General features: G+C 42.8%; 1 protein-coding gene across 1 annotated transcript in view; it reads left to right on the top strand.

Annotated features, from left to right (window-relative positions):
* The window catches only part of Poc1b (POC1 centriolar protein B), a 106,329-nt gene that overhangs the window by 59,871 nt on the left and 24,031 nt on the right, over positions 1 to 22,427 (top strand). The window contains exons 7-10 of the mRNA XM_059245649.1: positions 169 to 302; positions 3,374 to 3,442; positions 4,314 to 4,466; positions 12,484 to 12,564. Coding sequence (XP_059101632.1) covers positions 169 to 302; positions 3,374 to 3,442; positions 4,314 to 4,466; positions 12,484 to 12,564 — 437 coding nt within the window. The remainder of the gene's footprint in view (positions 1 to 168; positions 303 to 3,373; positions 3,443 to 4,313; positions 4,467 to 12,483; positions 12,565 to 22,427) is intronic.

Genomic DNA, 22,427 nt, shown 5'->3' with positions numbered 1-22,427 from the left:
CTGATACCAAAGCAAAGGAAATGCTTCGAACTTAAGCATCCTTCTCTGCCAACAATGAACAGGGTCATAAAGAAGGCCAGTTATATCAAATTACAGTTATGATGTTAAAGACATCGTAAAGAAACCATTGTTTCCTGAATTCCTTGTGTTTTTTCCCCCACAAATTAGTTCACAGCTGCGGTGTGAACTGTCTGTCATTCCACCCTTTGGGTAACAGCCTGGTCACTGCCTCTTCTGATGGAACACTTAAGATTCTGGATCTCCTGGAGGGAAGACTCATATACACACTTCAAGGACATACGGTATCAACACTAAGATTTCTGTTTTGTAATAAGATACTCTTTAAAGTTTGGTCCCGTTTGTTATATGCCTTTATTAGTTTTGGTTTTTTTTAGGAGTAATGTACATTTGCTGCTACTCCTAGAATTTGATTTTTTACTTTTAAGTTTTAGGGTTTTTGTTGTTGTTGTTGTTGTTGTTTGTTTGTTTGTTTGTTTGTTGAGACAGGGTTTCTCTATATAGTTCTGGCTATCCTGGAACTCTCTCTGTAGACCAGGCTGGGCTTGAATTCACAGAGATCCACCTGCCTCTGCCACCTGAGTGCTGGGATTAAAGGCGTACACCGCCGCCGCCCAGCACACTTCTAAGGTTTTAGTCTCTAGAAGCAACTCTTAAAAGTAATGTTTATTGCAACTATTCAAAAACAATGACTTTAGCCATTGTACTGTTCTGACCGTGGGTAGCCCAGGCTATAGCTTCGATGGAGTATAATATGTATATATTTCCCTCGAGGATGCTGGCTCACTCCCTCTGACACCCAGCCCCTCCCTCCTCTCCCCATCCCTCCTTTCCTAATCTGATTGGTGAGTTTAGGGAAATTCAGCAATCGGAACCTAACACCTGCTCCCCTACCCTTGCCCGGGAGCCTGCTCTTGCCCAGAAGCTGGCCCTTACTGTTTTCCTCTGATAATTCTTGTGCAAAGACTTGTCCACACTCAGTGTGGCCTGTCACTGGGCCATCACACCTGGCTCCTTCTGGATATTGTTTCTAGAACACCCACTTGCCTCCCAGATAAGCAATATTCTCCTTTTAACAAACTTACTGGAGAGAACTTTATATTGGCTCTGGTATTCCTTATTCTTTTGTCTTATTTCTCAATTGGTTTAGGAAAATATTGATATTTTTTAAGTCTATAAACTTCTCTTATAGGTAAATATTCAAACTTGTAAACTTTTTAAAATAAATTCTTTGTTTTCTGCCTTATGCACTGGGTATTTTCTTTTAGGTGAATATAAGCTGTTCATGGCTCAAAATAGAATGGCTTTGTGGTCTAGAAAGAGAAAGGTTCTTTCTGCCCCATCTGTCCTGCCCGACTTCCTCCTCTGCTCATTTCTTCTACAACAGGGTTAGGGCAAAGAGAACCAGCTCAGTCACATGCAGACATGTGCGTGTTGCACGAATCATAATTGGTCTTATTAATAAAAACCTGGAGCCAGATATCAGGGTAAATGTTGAAAGATCAGAGAAGGAGAGCAGCTAGTGTTCTTACTTCTACCGAATCCTCAGACTGAATGCCTCTGAATCCTCAGCCAAAATAGCGCCCAACTCCTGTCTCCTCCTGCCTTATATTCTTTTCTCTGCCCAGCCCTATCACTTTCTGTCTCAACCTTCCTAGTCCTGGGATTAAAGATGTGTGATCTCCAAATACTGGGATTAAAGGTGTGTGCCACCACTGCCTGGCTCTGTTTCTCTTTTAGGCTTGATTAATCTCATATAGTCCGGGGTGGCTTTGTACTCACAGAGATCCAGATGGATCTCTGCCTCCCAAGTGCTAGAATTAAAGGTATGTGCCACCACTGCCTGGCCTCTATGTTTAATCTAGTGGCTGGCTCTGTCCTCTGATCTTCAGGCCAATTTTATTTATTACAGTACAAACAAAATGTCACCACATGTGCATTTAGGGAAAATAAAGACAGTCAATAACAATGGCTAAGGGTTGACACATCTGTAAAGTACTACATAATTAGGGAAACAGTAGCACAGCATTTAGGAGAAAAACGTTGCACACAGATGACATTTCCATCTAGAAGTAAAGGTGTGTATGAGCTACAGCCTAAGTCTGTAACAGGGCGTCCTGGTTACTTTCCTGTTGCTGATAAGAAACCCTGGCAAGCAGCTGAAGGGAGAAACTCCATTACAGTTTCAGGAGGGGTGGTCTACAGTGGTGGCTTCATCATGGCAACAGGGACATGAAGTCAGCCTGTCATACTGCGCTGCTAGTCTGGAAGCAGAGACAGAGACTATGAAGTGGAACCAGGCTATAAAACTACGAGGCACACCTGTAGTGATGCGCTTTCACCTCCTGAAGACTCCATACCTTCCCAGACAGCACTACCAGCTGGGAGTTAAGTGTTCAAGCATAGAAACCTGTGGGGGCATTTCCCATTCAATGCATAACACAGGTGTATGTGAGTAAAGCAAGAGGTTCTCTCCAAACCTTTGTATATTAGTTTAAGTGTGTGTTAAAAAAAATAAACAAACTTGCCGGGCGGTGGTGGCGCACGCCTTTAGTCCCAGCACTGGGGAGACAGAGGCAGGCAGATCCCTTCCATCTCCAGGAAAGGCCAAAACTACACAGAGAAACCCTGTCTTGAAAAACCCAAAAGTAAATAAATAAAAATAAAATAAACAAACGTTAACATTTAAAGATGAGGAATAATTCCTCCAATCTTGATGGACTGAAAGGTTATGCATCTTGATCTCATGCAAAGTGAAGATGTCCAACTTCAGGGGAATTGTTGAATTTTAAGTGCTTATTATCTCTCAGATGATAAGTTCCCCACCGACCTCCAGCTGTTCCCAGCTGCTCATTGCCATGGTTGTACTGCTGACTTTTCCTACTTGAAGCTCTCCTCCTGTGTCCCGTTCTTAAACTTTTAGTGGCTCCCTGTAGCCTGCTTCAGAAGAGAACACCCAGTGGGGCTTGATATGGTCAGGAAATGACCTGTATTCATGTTCCCTCAATGTCATTGCTTCACATTTATTGTTTAGTTTTTATTAGCAATTGGTTAAATACAAACCAGAACGCTAGAAAAGGTTTGACAGAAATTCTTAACAGCTTATACATGTGCAAATTCTTCTTAAGAGGAGAAAATGGCCGTTCCTTCTTTTGTTTGGTAACACTGTGTTCTGCCATACTTGGGTTGGTTCTGTGTCTGCACTCGGCCACCATTCATTGTTAGCCACTGGATGCGCCCATCGGACACTAGTCACTGGGTGACAAATTAGAACGCAGAAGTGGCACTCAGTCCTGTTGGCCTTGAGAAAAGAGCTCTCTCAACACTCTTCCCTTTCCTCCCCTTTGTCTCTTAGGGACCTGTCTTTACTGTTACGTTCTCAAAGGATGGAGAGCTGTTTACGTCAGGAGGTGCGGATGCGCAGGTCTGTACACCTTTGGGATCCGAGGACCTGATTTACATCTTTAGGACCCTCATCACTAGCTAGCCTGTGCATGTTGAGATGATTACCAGTGGGTTTTTATGTTAATGTCCTGTTTGCTATCACATAGCTGAAATAGTTCCAGTTGAATAGTTTTAAAAATTCCGCGGGTATTTTCTCTTGCTCTATTTTAAACTTAACAATACATTTAGTTGACACTGAATGCCCAGTTTCAGTGCCCTTTTACCCCAATTATTGCCTAAGATTTTGTCTGTACTTCCTATTTCTTCAAATGTTGAGCTGTCTGAGGGTTATAAATCAAAATCATTCATGAGGCAACTCTACATTTATATGAGATGACCAAAAATCATTCATAGCCAGGTTATTGAATAAAATGAATGATCAAGTCAAAAGCATGGTGTGGGGCTTTTAGTGAGGGGCAGAGAGAAATGTTCTAAGTTTATAAAATACCACCTAAGTAAAAATGTGGTTTGGTTTGGTGTAGTTTTTAGTTTGGGTCTGGCGGGTATTTTTGAGACAGGGTCTGTCTCACTGTGTATCACTGGCCTGGAACTCACTAACTAGGCCAGGCTGGCTTCAAACCTACGAAGTTCCCCCCAGCTCTGCCTCTCAAGTACGTGTCCTGCACACCCAGCTCAGAGTAGACGTTTTAAGTTGGCCATGAAGGCAATTCAGAATGCTACGTCTCCTCCCTGGCCATGCCTAAAATATTGAAGAACAGTGACGGACATGTATGTCTCAACGCACAGACGTTCTGACTGCTCAGAACAGTTTTTGATGTTTGGCTTTTTAAAATCAGCTCTGTGGTTTCAGATGCTGGCCAATAACTACCGACACCTTTGACTCTTTGTAGGTCTTGTTGTGGAGGGCTAACTTTAGTCATTTGCGCTGTAAAGATCCTAATAAAAGAAACCTCAAAAGACTGCATTTTGATTCCTCACCACACCTTCTCGACATCTACCCGCGATCACCACATCCCCATGGAGAGAAAAAGGAGACTGTTGAAGTGAGTATGTTGTACACATTTGTCCTACGTTTTATGATCACTGTAAGGCTATTATTGAATCTGGTGCTTAAAATTCTACTGATTTATATAAAACCTGGTCCTGCCCCCCACCCCACAACAAAGCTTTGAGAAAGTCTGTTGTTTTTACTACTAAAATAAAACCATAGGTGAACAGTAGTATGTATAGTATGAATAGCTCTCAAATTCGCTTCTTGACAGCTCAGAAATAAAGCTAAACATTGTGTTGGCAGGAATAGAAATGAGAAATCAAGTCTAAGGCTGCAGAGTCTGAACTTGCTTCCTAACCAGTCACTTGGGGAGAGAGGTGGTTTGATAAACATCATAAGAATAGGCAAGCATTTTTATACCAACTAATGAAACAGGTTTCCAGAAACCTTTTATAGCCAAACAAACTAACAAATCTACCTATAAACATTTAAAGAAAATATTTAGCATTAAATAGAGTAATTGAGACCATATTAATGATTGAGACCATTTTGTTGTTGCTTGTACACACACACATGCACATACACACACTCACGTATGTGTGTATGTATGTATGTATGAATATATTTGCCTTTACAGTCCTGCAAGATGGCTCAGTGGTAAAGACACTTGCCACACTAAGCCTGACGTGATCTAAGTTCAATCCCCAGATCCCACATGGTGGAAAGAGAGAACTGATTACCACAAGTTGTCCTCTGGCTTTATTTAACACACACAACCATACTTCCTAAGTGAATTCATTTTTGTAATAGTTTACCTTTCCAGGAGTGGTTTGTTGGATTCTTGCTTTAAATACCATCCTGGTCTTGAACTCAACAATAATCCTCCTGTCTCAGTTTCCCAAGTGCCAGGATTACAGGCATGAGCCACTATCCGAGTCTTCTTATCATTTGTTGAATGGAAGGCATTTGTTGATGTAGTCTCTTATTTTCTCCCATCAAAGAAAAATCCATTCTGGCTGAATCCTCAGCCCATGTTAGGCTTCTTAGTTCATCTTTTACAGTTCTTTCCAGTCCATTTCTGTTCCAACAGCAGATATCAGAAATCACGATTTCCCTGCTCATTTGAGTTTGGTTTTATGTTGTTACAGCGCTTTGACTTTTGAGTAGTTATTTTGCTTTCTTATATTTTCTTGTTGCTTTGGTTGTTGAGACGAGGTCTCCTGTAGCTTAGACTGGCCTTGAACTTACTTTGTAGTGGAGGATGACTTTTGAACTCCTAATCTGTCTGCCACTGTTTCCCAAGCGCTGATCCCGGGCTGCTGAGCACGGAGACTTTATCTGAATGCAGTAGCCCATGTGACGCCCCCGGTCACCTCCTCCGTGCCCACCTCAGTCCTTCTTGGGGCTGGTTTTACCACTCTTGGTCATTGTCAGGCCTCTCCACTCCTCTCGCTTGAAGCATCCACACCTCATGCTCTGGGTGTTCTCGCTGTCCTTGCTTGTTTTGAAACAGGGCTCTCGATGCTCGCTCACACTGACTCGGAACTCCTTATCCCCAAGTGCTGGGCCTTCCACGTGTTCACCATCACACCTAGGTTCCTTCTTAAATTTTGTCTAATCCAGCTGAATTGGGGGATTTCATATCTTGTCATCGTTATGCATGTGTGCGTGCATGCGTGCACTTGTGTGTGTTTGATGCTGGGGACCAGGTCAAGGCCTCTTATATGCTACAAGGGATCCACCTCAGAACTAAATTCCCAGCCTTCATTTCTCCTTTCATTCTTTGAACAAAGAATATAATTTTTTAGAAGAATTATTTATTCTTATTTCATGTGTATGAGTGTTTTGCCTGCATGTATGTGTGCACCATGTGCATGCAGTGCCCTTAGAAGCCAGAAGAGGGTGTCAGATCCCCTAGAACTGGAGTTGCAGATGGTTGAGAGATGCCATGTGGGCGCTTGGCATCGAACCCAGGTCCCCCGGAAGAGCAGCCAGTGCTCCTAACCACTGAGCCATCTCTCCAGCCGAAGAATGTAATCTTTTATCTTTTTCCTCAGTTGTCACAGTTGTTAAGTTGGCCTTCTGTGGTCAGATAGAACACAGAATAAATGTGGAGATATACACATTTTCCTTGAGTGTCCCTTTCTTGTGTTACCAAAGTTAGTTTGTTGGCCCTTGGTGGCTTTTTCTTTAGCATTTCTATGGCTTAGCTGGGCTGGATCAGGATAAAGAAACCCCTGGCCATGTCATTTACATGGCACTCACCCAAGTGACTTGTGTGGTAGAGCTACGGCTGAGTGATATTTACCAGGCCCGGACAAAAAAACAAACCATTTACTCCGGTTTACTGTTAGCTCGGGTCCATTTAACAGAGCTAGACTTTAAAATGTCAAGAGGGTGACTGAGTAGCTTGTTCTGACTCTTTAGTCGAGAGCCCTGAAGCCACCCAGACTCCTTTATGTGATCCGGTCAGGATGACCCAGACTGCACAAAGACACTCCCGACTACTTTTCACACGGGCACTTACATTTCTATTAAAAGCTGCCTTTTCATTATGGAACTAGAGGCCAGTGACACAGCACAGAGTGCAGAGAACGTGCCTGAACATTTCGTGTGGCCCGGAGGAAGTTGGCCTTAGGTACCCAGTTTAAATCACCTCTAGGCATCATCTGTTTGAGTTAACCGTCTAGTATGACTGACTTTTGTAAAACACTTTCCAATGCTGTGCCAAAGAAGTAAAAGGATCCTGCAAATAAACAGCCAGTCATCTCGTTTTTTAAGATAAGCTCACGGGGCTGGAGAGATGGCTCAGAGGTTAAGAGCACTGACTGCTCTTCCAAAGGTCCTGAGTTCAATTCCCAGCAACCACATGGTGGCTCACAACCATCTGTAATGACATCTGGTGCCCTCTTCTGGCCTGCAGTCATACATGCTGTATACGTAATAAATAAATCTTTAAAAAAAAAAAAAAAAAAAAAAAAAAGATAAGCTCACAATAAAGCAAAATATAATGCTTTTTTGTAGAAAGCGTTTTTTCAGTGTTATAAAAAAAATAATAACTGGGTATCAAGGTTTTGAGGGTTTTTTTGTTTGTTTTGGTTTGGTTTTTGGTTTTTCAAGACAGGGTTTCTCAGTGTAACTAACAGCCATAGCCATCCTGGATTTCCCTTTGTAGACCAGGCCCGCCTCTGCCTCCCAAGTGCTGGGATTAAAGATGTGCACCACCATGCCCAGTTATCAAGAAAGTCTTCAAATTAATGAATATAGATCCTTCACAGAAAGAAAAATACTGTTTAATTTAAAACTAAAACTTCATGTAGATGTAGTATAGATCAGGAGAAAATTACTATGCTCACTTTAAATTATGTTTTAAAATACTTGATTCTGTGGGTTACAATTTCTTTCAAAGTTTTAGGGAGGTGCACTTACATTACTTCAGAAATACTTTAAAACTGAAAATATTCTGAGTGTTCAGAATTTAAAGAAAATTAAAAACTATTTTTAACAAAAAGTATTGTAGTAATTTCTCTTCTTGTAGTAGCCAAGATTGTTTAATTTTTGAGTTTGGAGCAATATCGGCGCCCTATGATTTATATTTTTATTATGTTTTCTTAACCTTTTACATGAAGTTGTTTGGCCTTTGCAAAGCCCATTAGCTTGCCAGCTTGTTTTGTTTTTTTGAGACAGGGTTTCTCTGTGTAGCTTTGGAGCCTTTCCTGGAATTCACTCTGTAGCCCAGGCTGGCCTCGAACTCACAGAGATCTGCTGGGATTAAAGGCGTGTGCCACCACAGCCCGGCCTTAGTTTGCCAGCTTTAACTGCCCCATTTGTATGAAGGTAGGGAACCCTGCAGAGTGTCAGGTGTGGAAATTACTAATCCTTACACAAATAAAGCGGTGACAGCCAAACTGCTCTGAGAATACACCAGAGGAGGAAGGCGTGGCTCGTAGAAACCTTGTGGTGTGCAGCCCCCTCCTCTGGTCTACAGACAGACGTGGTGCTGAAGCAGTCCATCCTAATTAAAATGAAGCCCAGAACAGCGTCTTTCCATGATGTTGGGAAAGCGCCATGTATCCAGGGGTCTTCACCTAGTTCATATACGTTAGGAATAGTAGTTCATGTCAGCCTCACCAGCTGCCACAAGAGAGAACTGCATTGTACCACTCCAGGAAAAGAACAAAACAAAACAACTTTGCTTTCACAGGGTGGTCCTGATTTGCATAACATTTGCATAACGCTGTCCTTTCTAATCTTGTCCCTTTCTGCATATTTAATGGAAAAAAACAGAAGCATTCGAAGGGATAGATCCATGTGAAACCAGGGGATCAGATAGTTATTCTAGGCCTGGCAGAATGTTAGAAGGCACAGTACTTAAGTCAAAATTATTAATAAAATAATTATCTTGATTGCTTTCAATTTCAAAGTGGCCACTTGAATATCACCACTCTCTATAAATTGCATATGGAACTCAACATGTTATTTAGCAGGACAGGACACATCCTTTTAGTTAACTAATTATTTTTTTGATAACATGACCATGTTCATTGTTGAAAATTCTGTTGTGATCAATGTAAAGCTTGCTTATGCTGTTTTGACCTCAGTAAATATCCTGAGGCGCACATGATAATAATAGTAATAAGAATACCTAATGCTTGTGCAATACTTTCCCATGTCTTTACATAAATTATTTCATATTACTACAAATACAAATACTTTCAAGTCAGTAATGTATTTATCCACATGAGAATTGGAGCGAGTATTAGCTGACCATGCTGGAGTTGCAGCCCTGGCCCTATGGCTCACTGGGCATCTTTACCCATCTATTGCGATACTTCACTTTAATGAAAGTTAAAATCTGGCCCTGTCAGCGGACACTGCTGGGGGTCCTAGCTTTGGGACTCTGTCCTTGCCCATCAGGAATGTCTAGTCTAGGGAAACATTACAGACTGCATTAGTACAGGGGCTGATGTTCTTGGACTCCTCGGTGTAGACTCTCAGAGCAGAGCGTGGAGGGACCTTCAAGGTTCTCCACAACCTTCTCCTCGTTTATAAATCTCAGTTGTACCCTGCTGTTCAGCCGATGAGAACCCAGCCTCTCAATCCCACCCATTTCAAGGCAATCTGATTTTATGTGGCAGCAGTTTTGGCTAACATGCAGTAAAACACTTGTAGTTACATACATTTCAAACTTACAGAAAGTCAAAGGTTTTTTTGTTTTTCTTTTTAAACAAGAGGTGTCTCCTCTCTCCTTGTAACTTAACTTTCTGAGCATTTTCTATTTCAGAGGAGGGAACTAATGTTGACCATTTCTCTGTGGACACTAGGTGGCAGTAGAGAAAAGAGTAAAATGTCTCTGGCTAGTTCGCCTAAGATTAAAGAGCATGAAGTCAGCCAGGTGTCTCTTCCCAGAGATGGGTGAGCAGCTGTTTGTTTTCTGCTGTCAACAGCTCGAAGGAGGAAGAGCTGTTGGGCGACTGAGCCAGTCTCCCTCCATCCTCCATCCTTCTCACACTCAGATATCTCCCTGCTGTACTGTGCCTTCCACTTGTGCCCCCTCCGCTGTGTTTTTATTTTATTTTATTTTATTTTTTTGATTTTTCAAGACAGGGTTTCTCTGTGTAGCTTTCCCGGAACTCACTCTGCAGACCAGGCTGGCCTCGAACTCACAGAGATCCGCCTGGCTCTGCCTCCTGAGTACTGGGATTAAAGGCGAGCGCCACCACCGCCCGGTGCCCCTCCGCTCTAACACAGGGGGCTGCATAATTATAAGATGTCTTTAACATTCCTAAAACTACAGCTAGAGGACTGATTATAGGCACATGTAACAGCACTCGGGAGACACGGGAGTTTGAGACCAGCTTGTGGTACATAGCCGTGGAGAGATCAGTCCCCAGAACAAAACCAGGCCAGCAAGCTGGCTCAGCAGGTAAAAGCACTCGCAGCCCAGCCGGACAACCCGTCACTGGGATCCGCATGGTGGAAGCAAAGAACCAATCTCACAAATTCTCTTCAAGCCTCTTACACACGTCCCATGGTGCAATCACGTGTGTAGGTGTGCATGCGCTTGCACGCGCACACACACAGAGAAATAAAATGTAATCATTATAACTACAGCTGTGCCCACCAAGCCTGAGTATTTTAAAATGAATTCTGCTCTTCTTGCCAGGGGCTCAGCCTACCGTTAGGAGTCGTGTCTGATGTGTCTCTCTCTCTCCCAGATGGGTCTCTCGAAAGCACTTTAGACCCCGCCTCATGGTTTTCGCTGATTTCTTCACTCTTTGTAATTTGGCCTCTGTCAGCCTCAGTCTCCGTCTTTTTCCTGTCCCTGTGCTTTGGCTCATCTGTACCATGCCCGCCCTCTGCCACGGTACCGGGAGACTCTTTATCTCACCCTGCCTCTGACTTGTTTTCTAAAGTTGGGTTTGTTTTTTATTTTTTGTGTGGAGAAGTTGTGCTGAGCTGTATGTCCTTCCTGAATGTCCTCTGTCACTGAGCAGTCAGCTGGCATTTTCTTCTGGCCCCTAAGTGCACGGAGTGCTGGTACCATTGTTTGCTATAAAGCCCTGCCATCTGTATTGTCCTTGGTTCACGTCTTGGCATTGAGGGTGACTGGATTTTATTTGGCACATTTGGGGGCCTTTGAATTTAGAAACAACTTCCCTCAGAGGTAGTCATCAATCCAGAAAATCATCCCCTTTCCTCTGTAATTTTAATACATACATATTTTCAAATCTGTAGTTAAATATTGTTGCTGCTTTGAATGGTCAGGAACTTGTGGATAAGTTGGATTGAATTGAGTGTATTTTCCGTAACTTGTCTTTTTATTTCATATAAAAAAAACCTTGAGATGTGTCTATAACATAAACTGACACATGTGTATGTGCTCTGCTTATATTTCACCGCTGTGTGTATTGTAGTGACTGCATTATAGGCATTCCCCACGGTGTAGTCCACGGTCCGCGCTGACACACCGAGCACTCTAGTTCTTCCAGTGGTGTTATTTTCATTTTCACTTTTCTCAAGAATAATGCTGCTCAGCCCCTCTTGAGATGCTCACTAGCCCTCAGGTGTTTCATTCCTGGAGATTTTATATTCATTATGATCTCCACATCAGGTGTGATCACAGACATGTCGTGTGTGTGTGTGTGTGTGTGTGTGTGTGTGTGTGTGTGTGTGTGTCCCGGCCTTACAGTTTACTTTTGCAGTTTTTCAGATGCCCTTCTCTACCTCTGGCTATAATAAAGATCTTACTTGTTTGTTCTGGCTTATCTACAGCTTGAACATCACATTTGGGTTCTACTTAACCCCTGCCTACCCTTCCCAGCAGGGATCCATGTACCTAGTCAGTCTTCAGACCTGTGGATCCCCTTGTCCGTTAACAAAGGTAGCCATTGTGTCTCACTATGTTTATCTCCCATAATGCACCTTGCTTCTGAACTGTCTAGTACACTTTATGTTTACTTGAGACTTCTTCAGTGTTAACAGAAGTATTCGGCTTCCCGTGAATTCCCGGTGAATTCTCTTCAGTTTTATAGTATTTGATGGGTCCATATTTTAACTTCGTGTTGAAATCCTTTTGGATTTGTGTGTTGGTTGGGGCTAGTAGTGCCTGCCCTTCAGGTCTCTCAGTGGGGCTGAGGTCTCAGCAGTAGATTCTGATTATTTCTCCAGGGGTAATTGCCCATTTTTGAATGAAAGTTTATTCCTTCCCTCTGATTCTTACATCTTAACGTTTTATTTCTTTTTCTCATTTTAATGTACTGGCTAGGATTTTTTTCTGCATCTCTTGAGGTGGGTCTTTCTACTTTAATATTCCTATGTAAGTAAATTACATTGCTTTTATAGTGTGAAAATAACTATTTCTGGCTTATGTTCAACATAGTCAATATCGTGTACATTAGTAGATGTAGTGAATTCATATTTTGCCAATATTTGTGCGCTTGTCAGTGAATATATGCTTTACTTCTAGACTATATTGAGAATGCTAGTTGGTTTTTTTTTTTTACCAATAGTATTTCGTTTCTTGTGATAGAAGGTGTTACATTAACTTACTTTGTGTATGCACACAGATTAATCCCAAACTTGAGGTGATGGATCTGCAGAGTTGTTCTCCCCCTGTCGTGGACGTCCTTTCTTTTGATTCTACCACAGTAAGTTCCTTTTTAACTTAAGCAGTGCTCAATTAGTTATCACAGCCTATTTCCTTAAATAGTGTGTGAGACGGGGATAAAACGTGGGCTGAGTAACCAACCTCACATTTCAGCCTAGCAAGGCTTGGCACAAGTCATTTTAAAGTTTCTAAACAACCACCAGAGGGAGCAGCCACCGTTTCCGAGCATCTCTTCCTTTGAGGCCCCTGAACTCCGTCTAACTCACCCTCCCGCTCCTGCCCCGGGGATATTACACAGTTGTTGTGGCGTAGACTGCCTGCTTTGTCATCTTTTGGAGTCGCTTGCCTTCTAGATTTGCCTTTCGAAGCTCTAAGGACGTCAGTTCCTTCCCTTTGTTTTTGTTACTCTTGATGGATTATCCAGAAAGAAGGTCTCCCTAATACTTGCAATTTTGTTTATAAAAAGTATCTGATATTCTGCATACTGGGTGTCTGAAGGCTTCGGAATCAGAGCCTGAGTCTGAGCTTTTTACCTTCTGCATCTGCTCGTCCTGGTACACAAATCACAGGTCCCCCTCCCTGCTCATTGCACACGCCTTCCTATGGGAACAGGAAGTGAGTGCAGTGTTGTCCTCGACAGCACTATTGCTAAGCTGTCCGTTTAGTTCCATATTGTAGGTGAAATTTTAAAGAAACACGGCCTGACATAGAGTAGATATGTCAGGAATATTGCCCAGAATAGTATCGACTGCAGCAGAGTTCTGCCGGTACCGGGAAGTACTCCAGTTATGAAGTCTTCTCAGCATTAATGCTCAGCAGAGGACATTCTTCCCATGGGACATTGTGGTGACAAGAACCACATGGTGGCAACCAGGAGCTCCTTGCCAGAGGGAAAGCCGGACTCAGCTGGTGAAGCTGGTCTGTGCACCCAAAGCGCTCATGTACACCAGCATTTCTGCATGAATGAATGGCTTGTCAAATTAAGCACTAACTAGCTACCTGAAATTTGCCACTGTGCTCTCCCTACAGTAAGTCTTCAATGAATTTGTCACAGCATATGCCATTGACATTATACATTCCAGCGAGTTGAGTGTTTTGTCCTGTAGATAGGTAGGTTGTGACATGGACTCCCTCCTTGTGACATGTCCAGCAGACTAAAATTTAGTGTTCCTGACCTAGAAACTATCTCAGATCGTTAAACATTTTTGTTCTACTTATTGAGACACGGGCTTCCTGCCAGTAACCTTTAACCTTTGCAAAGACTCCTGGCTTGAGATCTCTCAGCAGTCTCAAGAGTTTGCTGTGAAGGATGGGCCTGTTACCAGCTAGGGCAAAGGGTGTCTGTCCCTTGGAGGTAACCCCGGAGATACCAGAGGGGCAACTAGTTTCCAAGGCATCCATGAGACTTTGAAAAAGAGTTCTGGGTAACAGACATGGCAAGTTTGACAGTTATTATAAAACACAAGTAAGATTGAATTCTACATTATCCACAAGAAGGAAACATTAGCCTGGATTATGTAAAACTGCCTTTTAAAAAAAACAAAGCCAGTCTAACATCAATGACTTGCTTTACAAGAAACATTTCAGAGAATTGATTTTAAAAGTCCTGATGCCAAACCCTATGGCACTTGTCTCTAATCTTAGAATTTGGGAGTCAGAGGCAGGAGGATTTTGAGTTTCAGACCACCACGAGTTATATAGTAAGACTCTATGCCCGAAGACAAGGGCTGGAGATGTGTCAGCAGGAACTTGCCTAGCACATGGAAGGCACACTAACGTGAGACTTAGCTATCCTCCAATAGAGAAGAAATTAAGGCATGCGGTATCTTTGTGGTTTATACTTCTGTCTCTAATGTCTGGTGGAAATTTTGACATAATATTTGGGGGATCAAAATAAGCTGAGAGATCTCAAAAGCTTGATTATACCAAAAAAAAAAAAAATGTTTCTCTGCAAAAGATTGGTCCTGGATATCATATAGGCCTGGTTTTAAAATGTTGATCTTCTCAAATGCCTTAAATCTTTATTTTGATTATATCAAGTCTCTTATTATATAGTTTTCTGGCTTTTTAAAGAATCTTTTCTTCAGGATTCTGGTTTGAATCTTAGTATTTTCATAAACCTAGACCAGGATTCTGACATCAAACTTTGAATTAGGGGTGGCTGGGATATGGCTCAGGAGTTGAGATTTGGCTAGCATGTTTGAACTCGTGATTCCATCCCTAACCTGGGACAAGACTGTACTAAGAAAAAAAAAAAGTCTGGGCATTGGTGAGGCACTCTCGAGGCAGAGGCAGGTGGATCTCTGAGTTCAAGGCCAGCCTGGTCTAAAGATCGAGTTTCAGACCGGCACCAAAACTACACAGAGAAACCCTGTCTCGAAAAAAAAAAGAAAAAAAAGATTGTCCTTAGGCATTTAGCGTTAGCCACCGATGATGTAGATACACAGAGTGTCCCAGATCCTCTTCACCACTCTCGTTAAATAGAATTAACATTGAAGGTGTTTGTTGGGACTAAAGAGAGGACACTGTCTGTATAGTGCAGGATATGTAAGCAGGAGGCCTGTATTCCCAAACCCGTGCATCAGCTGGGCGTGGTGGTGAGAGCCAGTGATCCCGGGCAGAGGGGAGGCTGGATGTGCGGATCCTCTGAGCTCAGGTAAATCACAGTCTGAAGTTTTAACATATTAGCTTTATTACTTGTCCTACAGGTAGATGAACAAAGTGCAGTTAGCACTCTTACAGTTGTTCTGAAGAACAAGAATCCAAACACAGGCTTCTCCTCAAAGAGCTGAGAAATGTCTTTACCTTTATCCCAGCCACGATGTGTGCGTAAATGTAATGCATATGCCTTTTTTTTTTTTTTTTTTTTTTTTTTTGGTTTTTCGAGACAGGGTTTCTCTGTGTAGTTTTGGTGCCTGTCCTGGAACTCACTCTGTAGCCCAGGCTGGCCTCGAACTCACAGACATCTGCCTGGCTCTGCCTCCCGAGTGCTGGGATTAAAGGTGTGCGTCACCACCGCCCAGTGCGTATGCCTTTCTTTAGAGCTAGGGACAGCATTGCAGGTCACATTAGTTATTTATAATAAAGACAGGCTTCCTAGAGAAGCATTTGCAAGGTGCTACCTTGAGGTAGTGCAGTAGCACTCACCCTTGGCTGATGAGAACAAGGTCATGGTGGAGGGAACGAATGGTCAGCTTCAGCGTTCTTGATGTCAAGGACAGGTTGGTAAGGGCGGTGTTCCAGAAGAGGTTCTTAGTCACCTGGAGACGAGAATAGAGGACTTTTCCAGGAGAAATGAGCCCTTAGCCTGAGCAGAGATGGATAGGATTTTTTTTTTTTTACTAGAATATTTCAGGTAAGCAAAGCAAAGTTTAGTATATTCCTTTAAAGTGTTTGAAGATGTGCACCATGATAATAAAATGCACAGTAATCTACTTCTGGATATCTCTTTTTCTCCTTCATTCATAACACACACACACACACACACAACACACACACACCACTTTCTTTCCTCCCTTCCTGAGGTGTGGCTTTGTAGTTCTGGGTGACCTTAAACTTGTGACCGACCGCCTTCCCTCGCTTGGCCCTTTCCCTCTGCACCTGGCTAGTTTGGGTTCTTTGCATTGCCTTACCCAACAGATGGCAGATGGGACTGAATCCTGGAAGGATGCCCACTCATATACATCCATGCCTCTCAGTAAATATTTATCAAGGAGCTAATGTTCCGTATTGCTCCCCATTCTTGGTTTGAAAGAAATGAGAAGAAAACAGTCAATTAAAACCTGTCCAGAAAAGCTCCATTTTACATCCTAATCAGGGAAACAGGCAAGTCTCAGATTAAACAGATAAAGTTTTTAGGATAGTGGATCCAAAAAAAACCCACAAAAGTGAAGAAAAACAGAGAAGGCTTTGGACAGTAGCTAAAGCTGCAGGAGTGTAGTCAAGACACCTGCCACGCCGGGTGTGGTGGTGCACGCCTTTAGTCCCAGCTCTTGGGAGGCAAGGCAGGTGGATCTTTGTGAGTTCGAGGCCAGCCTGGTCTCCAGAGCAAAGTCCAGGACAGCCAGGACTGTTACACAGAGAAACCCTGGAGAGAGAGAGAGAGAGAGAGAGAGAGAGAGAGAGAGAGAGAGAGAGAGAGAGAGATCCCATGGCAGGCAGGTGCCATCCGGGGAAGGAAGTCCTGCAGGGGCAGTGGGAACAGGGCAGTAACTAGAAAAGTAAGGAACCCACCTCAGGCAGTGGTGTCTTGACTCAGACAGGCTGCGGGAGGTGGTGATGGATGGCAGGGCTCTGAAGACATTTTGAAGGTTGAGCCAAGAGGATTTCCTGACAGATTGAATGTCTGCTGTGGGATTCCCTATCTCCTCTCCTAGGGGACAGTGAGGTGTAGCCCTGAATAGTCTCAGGGCAGCTGGGAATATCTTCTGACTCAGCCTCATCTTGACAAAGAGCCATGAAGAGAAAAATAATTTTGGTGTTCTTGTCTTGGGCCCTAGAATCGGGGAAAGGAGATTCTCTGCTGTCTCTGTGACTTTGGGAAGTCACTACTGCATGTCATTTAGAGTCACATTTCTCAGCAAAGTGTATTGGCTTCTCTTTTGCCAAGATTTTGACCTCAGCCTTTTAGAGGGAAGACAAAGTTTGCCCACTTTCATGGACCATATGGTACATACTACCTACCAAACAATGTTGTATTGACACATATGTGGACACAGGGAGAGTAGACTTGCAGACAGAATTATTTCCACGGGTGTTGTGGCAACAGTACATCCTGGTTACCAGACAACATTGTGTAACTAGTTCAGAGTTATTTCAGTTCCTAACTGCTTATGTAAGCAAAGATTGGGAAGGACTTATTTGAAAGAACACAGTGTCTGCAAATTTAAATGTCTCTACACTAAAATGTATATCTTTGACAGCTTAAAATGCACGTGCAGGCTGGAGAGATGGCCCAGTGGTAAAGAGCATTGGCTCTTCCAGAGTACCCAGGTTCAAATCCCAGCACCCACATGGCAGCTAACAACCGTCTATAACTCCAGTTCCAGGGCATCCAACACTGTCTTCCTTACAGATATACATGCAGACTAAACATCCGCACAGATAAAAACAAATAAATTAATCTTTAAAAAAATGCAGGTGCCCCTGTAACCCATGATGTTCTGGCCTCCTGCCTCCTCTCCTCTCCCAGTGCTAACATTTTTGAGTTTAACCCACAAGCATCTCCTCAATTTGGAGTAGGTCAGGTTCTTTTTATAAGGCTGCATTTGATTTATAAGTTTAGTAAATATGGTTTCTAAAGCCAGATATGTTAGTGGCTCATAGTAAGCAGGCGGGTGGGGGGGGTTGTGGGGTTTTTTTTTTGGGGGGGGGGGTCGAGACAGGGTTTCCCTGTGTAGCTTTGTGCCTTTCCTGGAACTCACTTGGTAGCCCAGGCTGGCCTTGAACTCACAGAGACCCACCTGGCTCTGCCTCCCGAGTGCTGGGATTAATAGGGTTTGTGTGTTTCAAAGCACTGTCTCAGTGGCCCTCCAGTGTCTGTGTCCCGCTCCTTCACAGGGGGTTTGGAAGGAAATGCTCAGGTGACTGTAGGACCCAGGCTGGACTCTTCACTGGTGCCTCCCTTGATGTGACTTTCTTTCATTAAAGGCTCTTTTGTCTTTATGTCATCCGATAGTAAATGCATTAAGTTACACAATGATGTTGACTGTTAGATTCTAGGGTGCTTGGTAGGAATAAAAGAGGAATTTTTAAAAGATCTAAGAAATATCTTAAAAGTAGTCCTCTTTATAAAATTGAAATCTGTGAAATAATTAAATTGTCAAAGGCGTTGAAGAAATACAAAGTGCGTACTTAACAAAAGTACATGAGGAAAAAAAATGCATCTTCCCAAGTCTCCTGTCAGAAGTAAAAATGCGTCTTGAGTTTCTCAGATGCAGTCTTTAAAATGGAAGAAACAGAGATGGGGAAACTTTCCAGAGCAGTTAGACCCTTGCTCTTAAAGCACTCATAGCCACATGTTATGGAAACTATTAAAGTTTTAAAGGCAAAACAGGTCTTTCCCTGGGAAGGCTGGGAGACTGATTTTAAAGCACCAACGGCAGAAATGTTTGTGTGTCAAAGGAACATGGCATCTTGGTTTCTGAACAGAGCAGTCAATACCTTAGTCTTCAGTTCATCTCCCTGTGAAGGGAATAGTGTAGGCCGAGATTGTCCTTTTCCATCTACATTAATCTGCTCTTCAGGAAAAATCGTGACAGTAAGTCCAGGTTATTTTATTCAGGTAAAACCTCTCTCACCCACCCCCAAAAAATTGCTGATTTGAGCTTCTTTATGTTTCAGAGTCATGGAGAAAGAAAATGTAATGAATTTACCAAAAAATGTGGACAAATCAAATTTGTATGAACTGTCCTGGTTAGATAGTACTTTTGTTCTGTTTCTTTACTCCTGATGACAGAAGAGGTTTCCTTTTCTATGTTAAGTGTATTCTTTAAAATAGGAAACCGTTTAAAGAAGGATTCTTTATAATGTGCCATTGGCCGCCTAACATGGTAAATAATCCTTGTAGATCCCTTTAGAAAATGAGCACATTTCTGGGACTGGAGGTATTGAAGCTGCAGATCTCATTTCTGCCCCTGACTTCCTGAGGTACTGAGTTTCTGCACCGTGACAGCCCCAGTGACACCCCAGGCTCCCCTCTGCCTGGGAATCCAAGATGCATCCCCAGTTCCCACAGCTGAGGCGAAGGCATGCGGAAAATGCCAGCAGCCCTCAGCCCACACATCCAGCCAACTGGTTCCTTCCTCTTCCTGGGGAAGAGCAACATCCTCTGAGATGACAAGCCGTGCATGCACCCTGAGGAATGCAGGAGCAGCAGTGAGCTTTCACACAGGAAGTTAATGTCTTGGGGCAGCGCTGTGCAAATGCTTTGCTCCTGGCTGTCAGCTTGAAGAACTTCCTGCCCACCCAGAGGAATGCGAGGCCATCTGTGGGGCTGTGGAATAAAGTGACCTTACTTTCAGCCCTTCTCTGCCTCGTGCCCATCGGAGTTTGAGTTACTGGGTGCTGTTTAGATAGTGAAATGTCGGCCCTGATCCTTCCTAGCCGCGGAGTTATATGGTGGAAGTAGTGACTACTGAAGTACGCTGTTCAGTCAGTCCTTGATGCCTTACAGGCTCTGAAATCGTGGGGCTTCCCAAAGATTCACAACCTCATCAGTTTGACTGTTCAGGCCAGCGCTCGTCCTCCCTTGGTTCTGTCTCTTGCCAGTCCCCTTCCCCTCTTAAGTCAGAAATCATAGAAGATATCACACCTGGAATGTAATCCTGCATCCTCAGGCACAGATAACAAACCATATTGCTGAATCAACCAGCCAGTCCCGGTACTTAAACTTCAGGCCGACCTGTTTAGACTTTTACATTTAACATATTTCAGGGTCATTTGGTTTCATTTTTCCTAATTCTACAGTATTTTGTTTTTCTTCACTTGAGATAATGATAAGACTCCAGTTTTACAGGCCCTTTTAAACTTTTTTTTTTTTTTCCCAAATCACTGCAAATTTTTCGTGGGTTTCTGTGTTTATAGTGGCACAATTCTTTACTGTTTGTTTTAAGTTGTAGAGAGATGGAAAAGGAATGTCAGGCATTTCCTCTCCTCTCCAAAGTGTCTCTTTAATGAACGTTCCTTCTCCGTCCTTAGGAACAAAGTGTATTAGTTCACAAGGGCCCTCTGAGTGTCTAGGATGGGACAATCCAGGCTCTTTCTTTGTTCCTCAGCCTTGAAAAGGTCATTGATAGTGTGTTTACCATCCCATCTTACCTCCCAGATCTCTCTAGTCTTTACAAAACTTCCAAACTTCTGTAAGGAGTTCCTTGTGGGGATTTTTTTTGCTGTTAAAATAATTGTTTCAACTTATGCTGTTCAGCTAGACCCTATATGATACATAGTAAGTCACTCTAAAGAATGGATAAGATATAAATACAAAGATCTTTGTAAAAGAATGCTTACCCCATCATTGTTTATAACAGCAGCAAGAAAAGAATATAAAACAGACGTCCTTTAAAAGATACTAGATAGGTGTCCGCTGGTGGAATATTATGTGGCAGTTCTGTGTCTAATCACAACTAAATGCAATGTAATGGGATTCTCTATTTGATCCTGGTTGGGGGAGAAAAAAAAAAATCTATCGACGGAACACTGCTCCAGCATCTGGCTGACGGTGGCCTGTCTTACTTGAGAACCAAGGGGTAGAAATTGACAAAAAATTCAATGTAGACTAAATTTTAGATGAGAACACCAGTGTTCAAGTTTTCTGGTTTTCATAACAGTGCCATGGTTGTGTTACAGAATGGTCTTTTCTTCAGAACTTACAGTGTCATAATGCAGGTCAAGGGGCACAGTACCGCCACTAACTCATCAGGAGATTTGCAGGAAAAAGTCACCAGTGCAGATAGATAGCTAGATGACGGTTGTGACAAAATGAGAGAATCTACATTGTTATTATTATCGTTGTTGCTCATCTGTTATCTTTATAGCAACAGTTCTCTAATTTGAAACTGGTTCAGAATTAACAAAACTTATATTTTTCTATGTCACAAGTGAAAATCCTCCAGACGTCATATGAAAACAGTTTGTAAAAAAAAAAAAAAAATGTGATTTTAATTTTGTAACAGGGAAGAGTGTGGTGATCCCTTCAACAAAATTCCTTCTCCATGCCTTCTATAGATCGTGTTCTAACCTCATCCATGGAATTTGCCCGTCCATCTGATCAGCAAATAATGAAGCTGGATTTTTACCTCTGCTTGGTTTTAGAATGTGTGCTTTTAATCACTGTGTGGCATATGCTTCTACCAACAGCAGCTTTTGTATTCTAGGAAGAATACAAAGAATACAAGATTAAAAACTAACAAATGATAGTTGAAAAATGAGAGGGCATATGTGTCCCCTCACACAACAAATAGATGCTGTACCTTGCAAGGCACAGACATTGTTCACCCATTGATGTAGAGTCCTCCAGGTTATTAGAATCCAGAAGCTTGAAGAAGAGGCCTTGTCCTCCAGGCTTGGGAGCTAGGGGACAGACCAACTGGTACTGAGTTATTCAGGATCATTAAGAACTGGGGCTAGGAAGAGGTTGACAGGACCAGCAGGCAGGGAAGAGCAAGGCTCTACTTCACTGACGCGGGGTCTCAATTTCTTGGTTTCCATTATCAAAGCCTAAGGGAATCTGCTGTCTGGGATGCTGTGGTTTGCAGAAGTGCCAGACTGCCTGACAGAACAGTTCCAAGGATGGATATGGTACCAAGAAATACACTATATTTTATGAGGATCTGTTGAACCAGAGGCTAGGAATTCTTACAAAGAGCTTCAGAGCATTAAGTTCACTCTAAAATATGTCTACAAGTATTTCCTCTCAGTAGTAATATATAGAATTTTCTGGAAACTGGAGAGATGGCTCAGCAGTTAAGAGAAAACCTGATATCTCCCAGAACCCACATCCTCTCTCCAAGCCCTCCCACATACCCCTCTTTTACTAATTATTATCACATGCAAATATGTATGTACATATACATGTATGTACATATACATTCCTAAATGTTACCTGCTCAGTCTATATAATGTTACTTTTATGCATGTTTTCAGGGCTGAACTTTCGGTGCTGGACACCCAATTGGTGTACTCTTCCCTACAGAAGACCACCTCTCCCATTCCCAGCATTCCTCAGTTGCCAGTAGTTCTTTGTGTGGGGTTGAGGCCTTGGGAACTTTCCCCTGTCCAGTTTGACGTGTCCATTGGTGTTGTCCTTGTCTAGGTCATTTGGGCAGTGAGACTTTATGGGCGCAGCTTCTGACATTCCTAGGAGACACAGTCTCACAGCGAACTCCCTTATGTTTATGGGAGGGC

The sequence above is a fragment of the Peromyscus eremicus genome, chromosome 18 (assembly GCF_949786415.1).
Source record: "Peromyscus eremicus chromosome 18, PerEre_H2_v1, whole genome shotgun sequence".
Taxonomy (NCBI): Eukaryota; Metazoa; Chordata; class Mammalia; order Rodentia; family Cricetidae; genus Peromyscus; species Peromyscus eremicus.
Note: the sequence above shows the minus strand (reverse complement) of the source record. Positions and strands in the feature narration are given on the sequence as shown.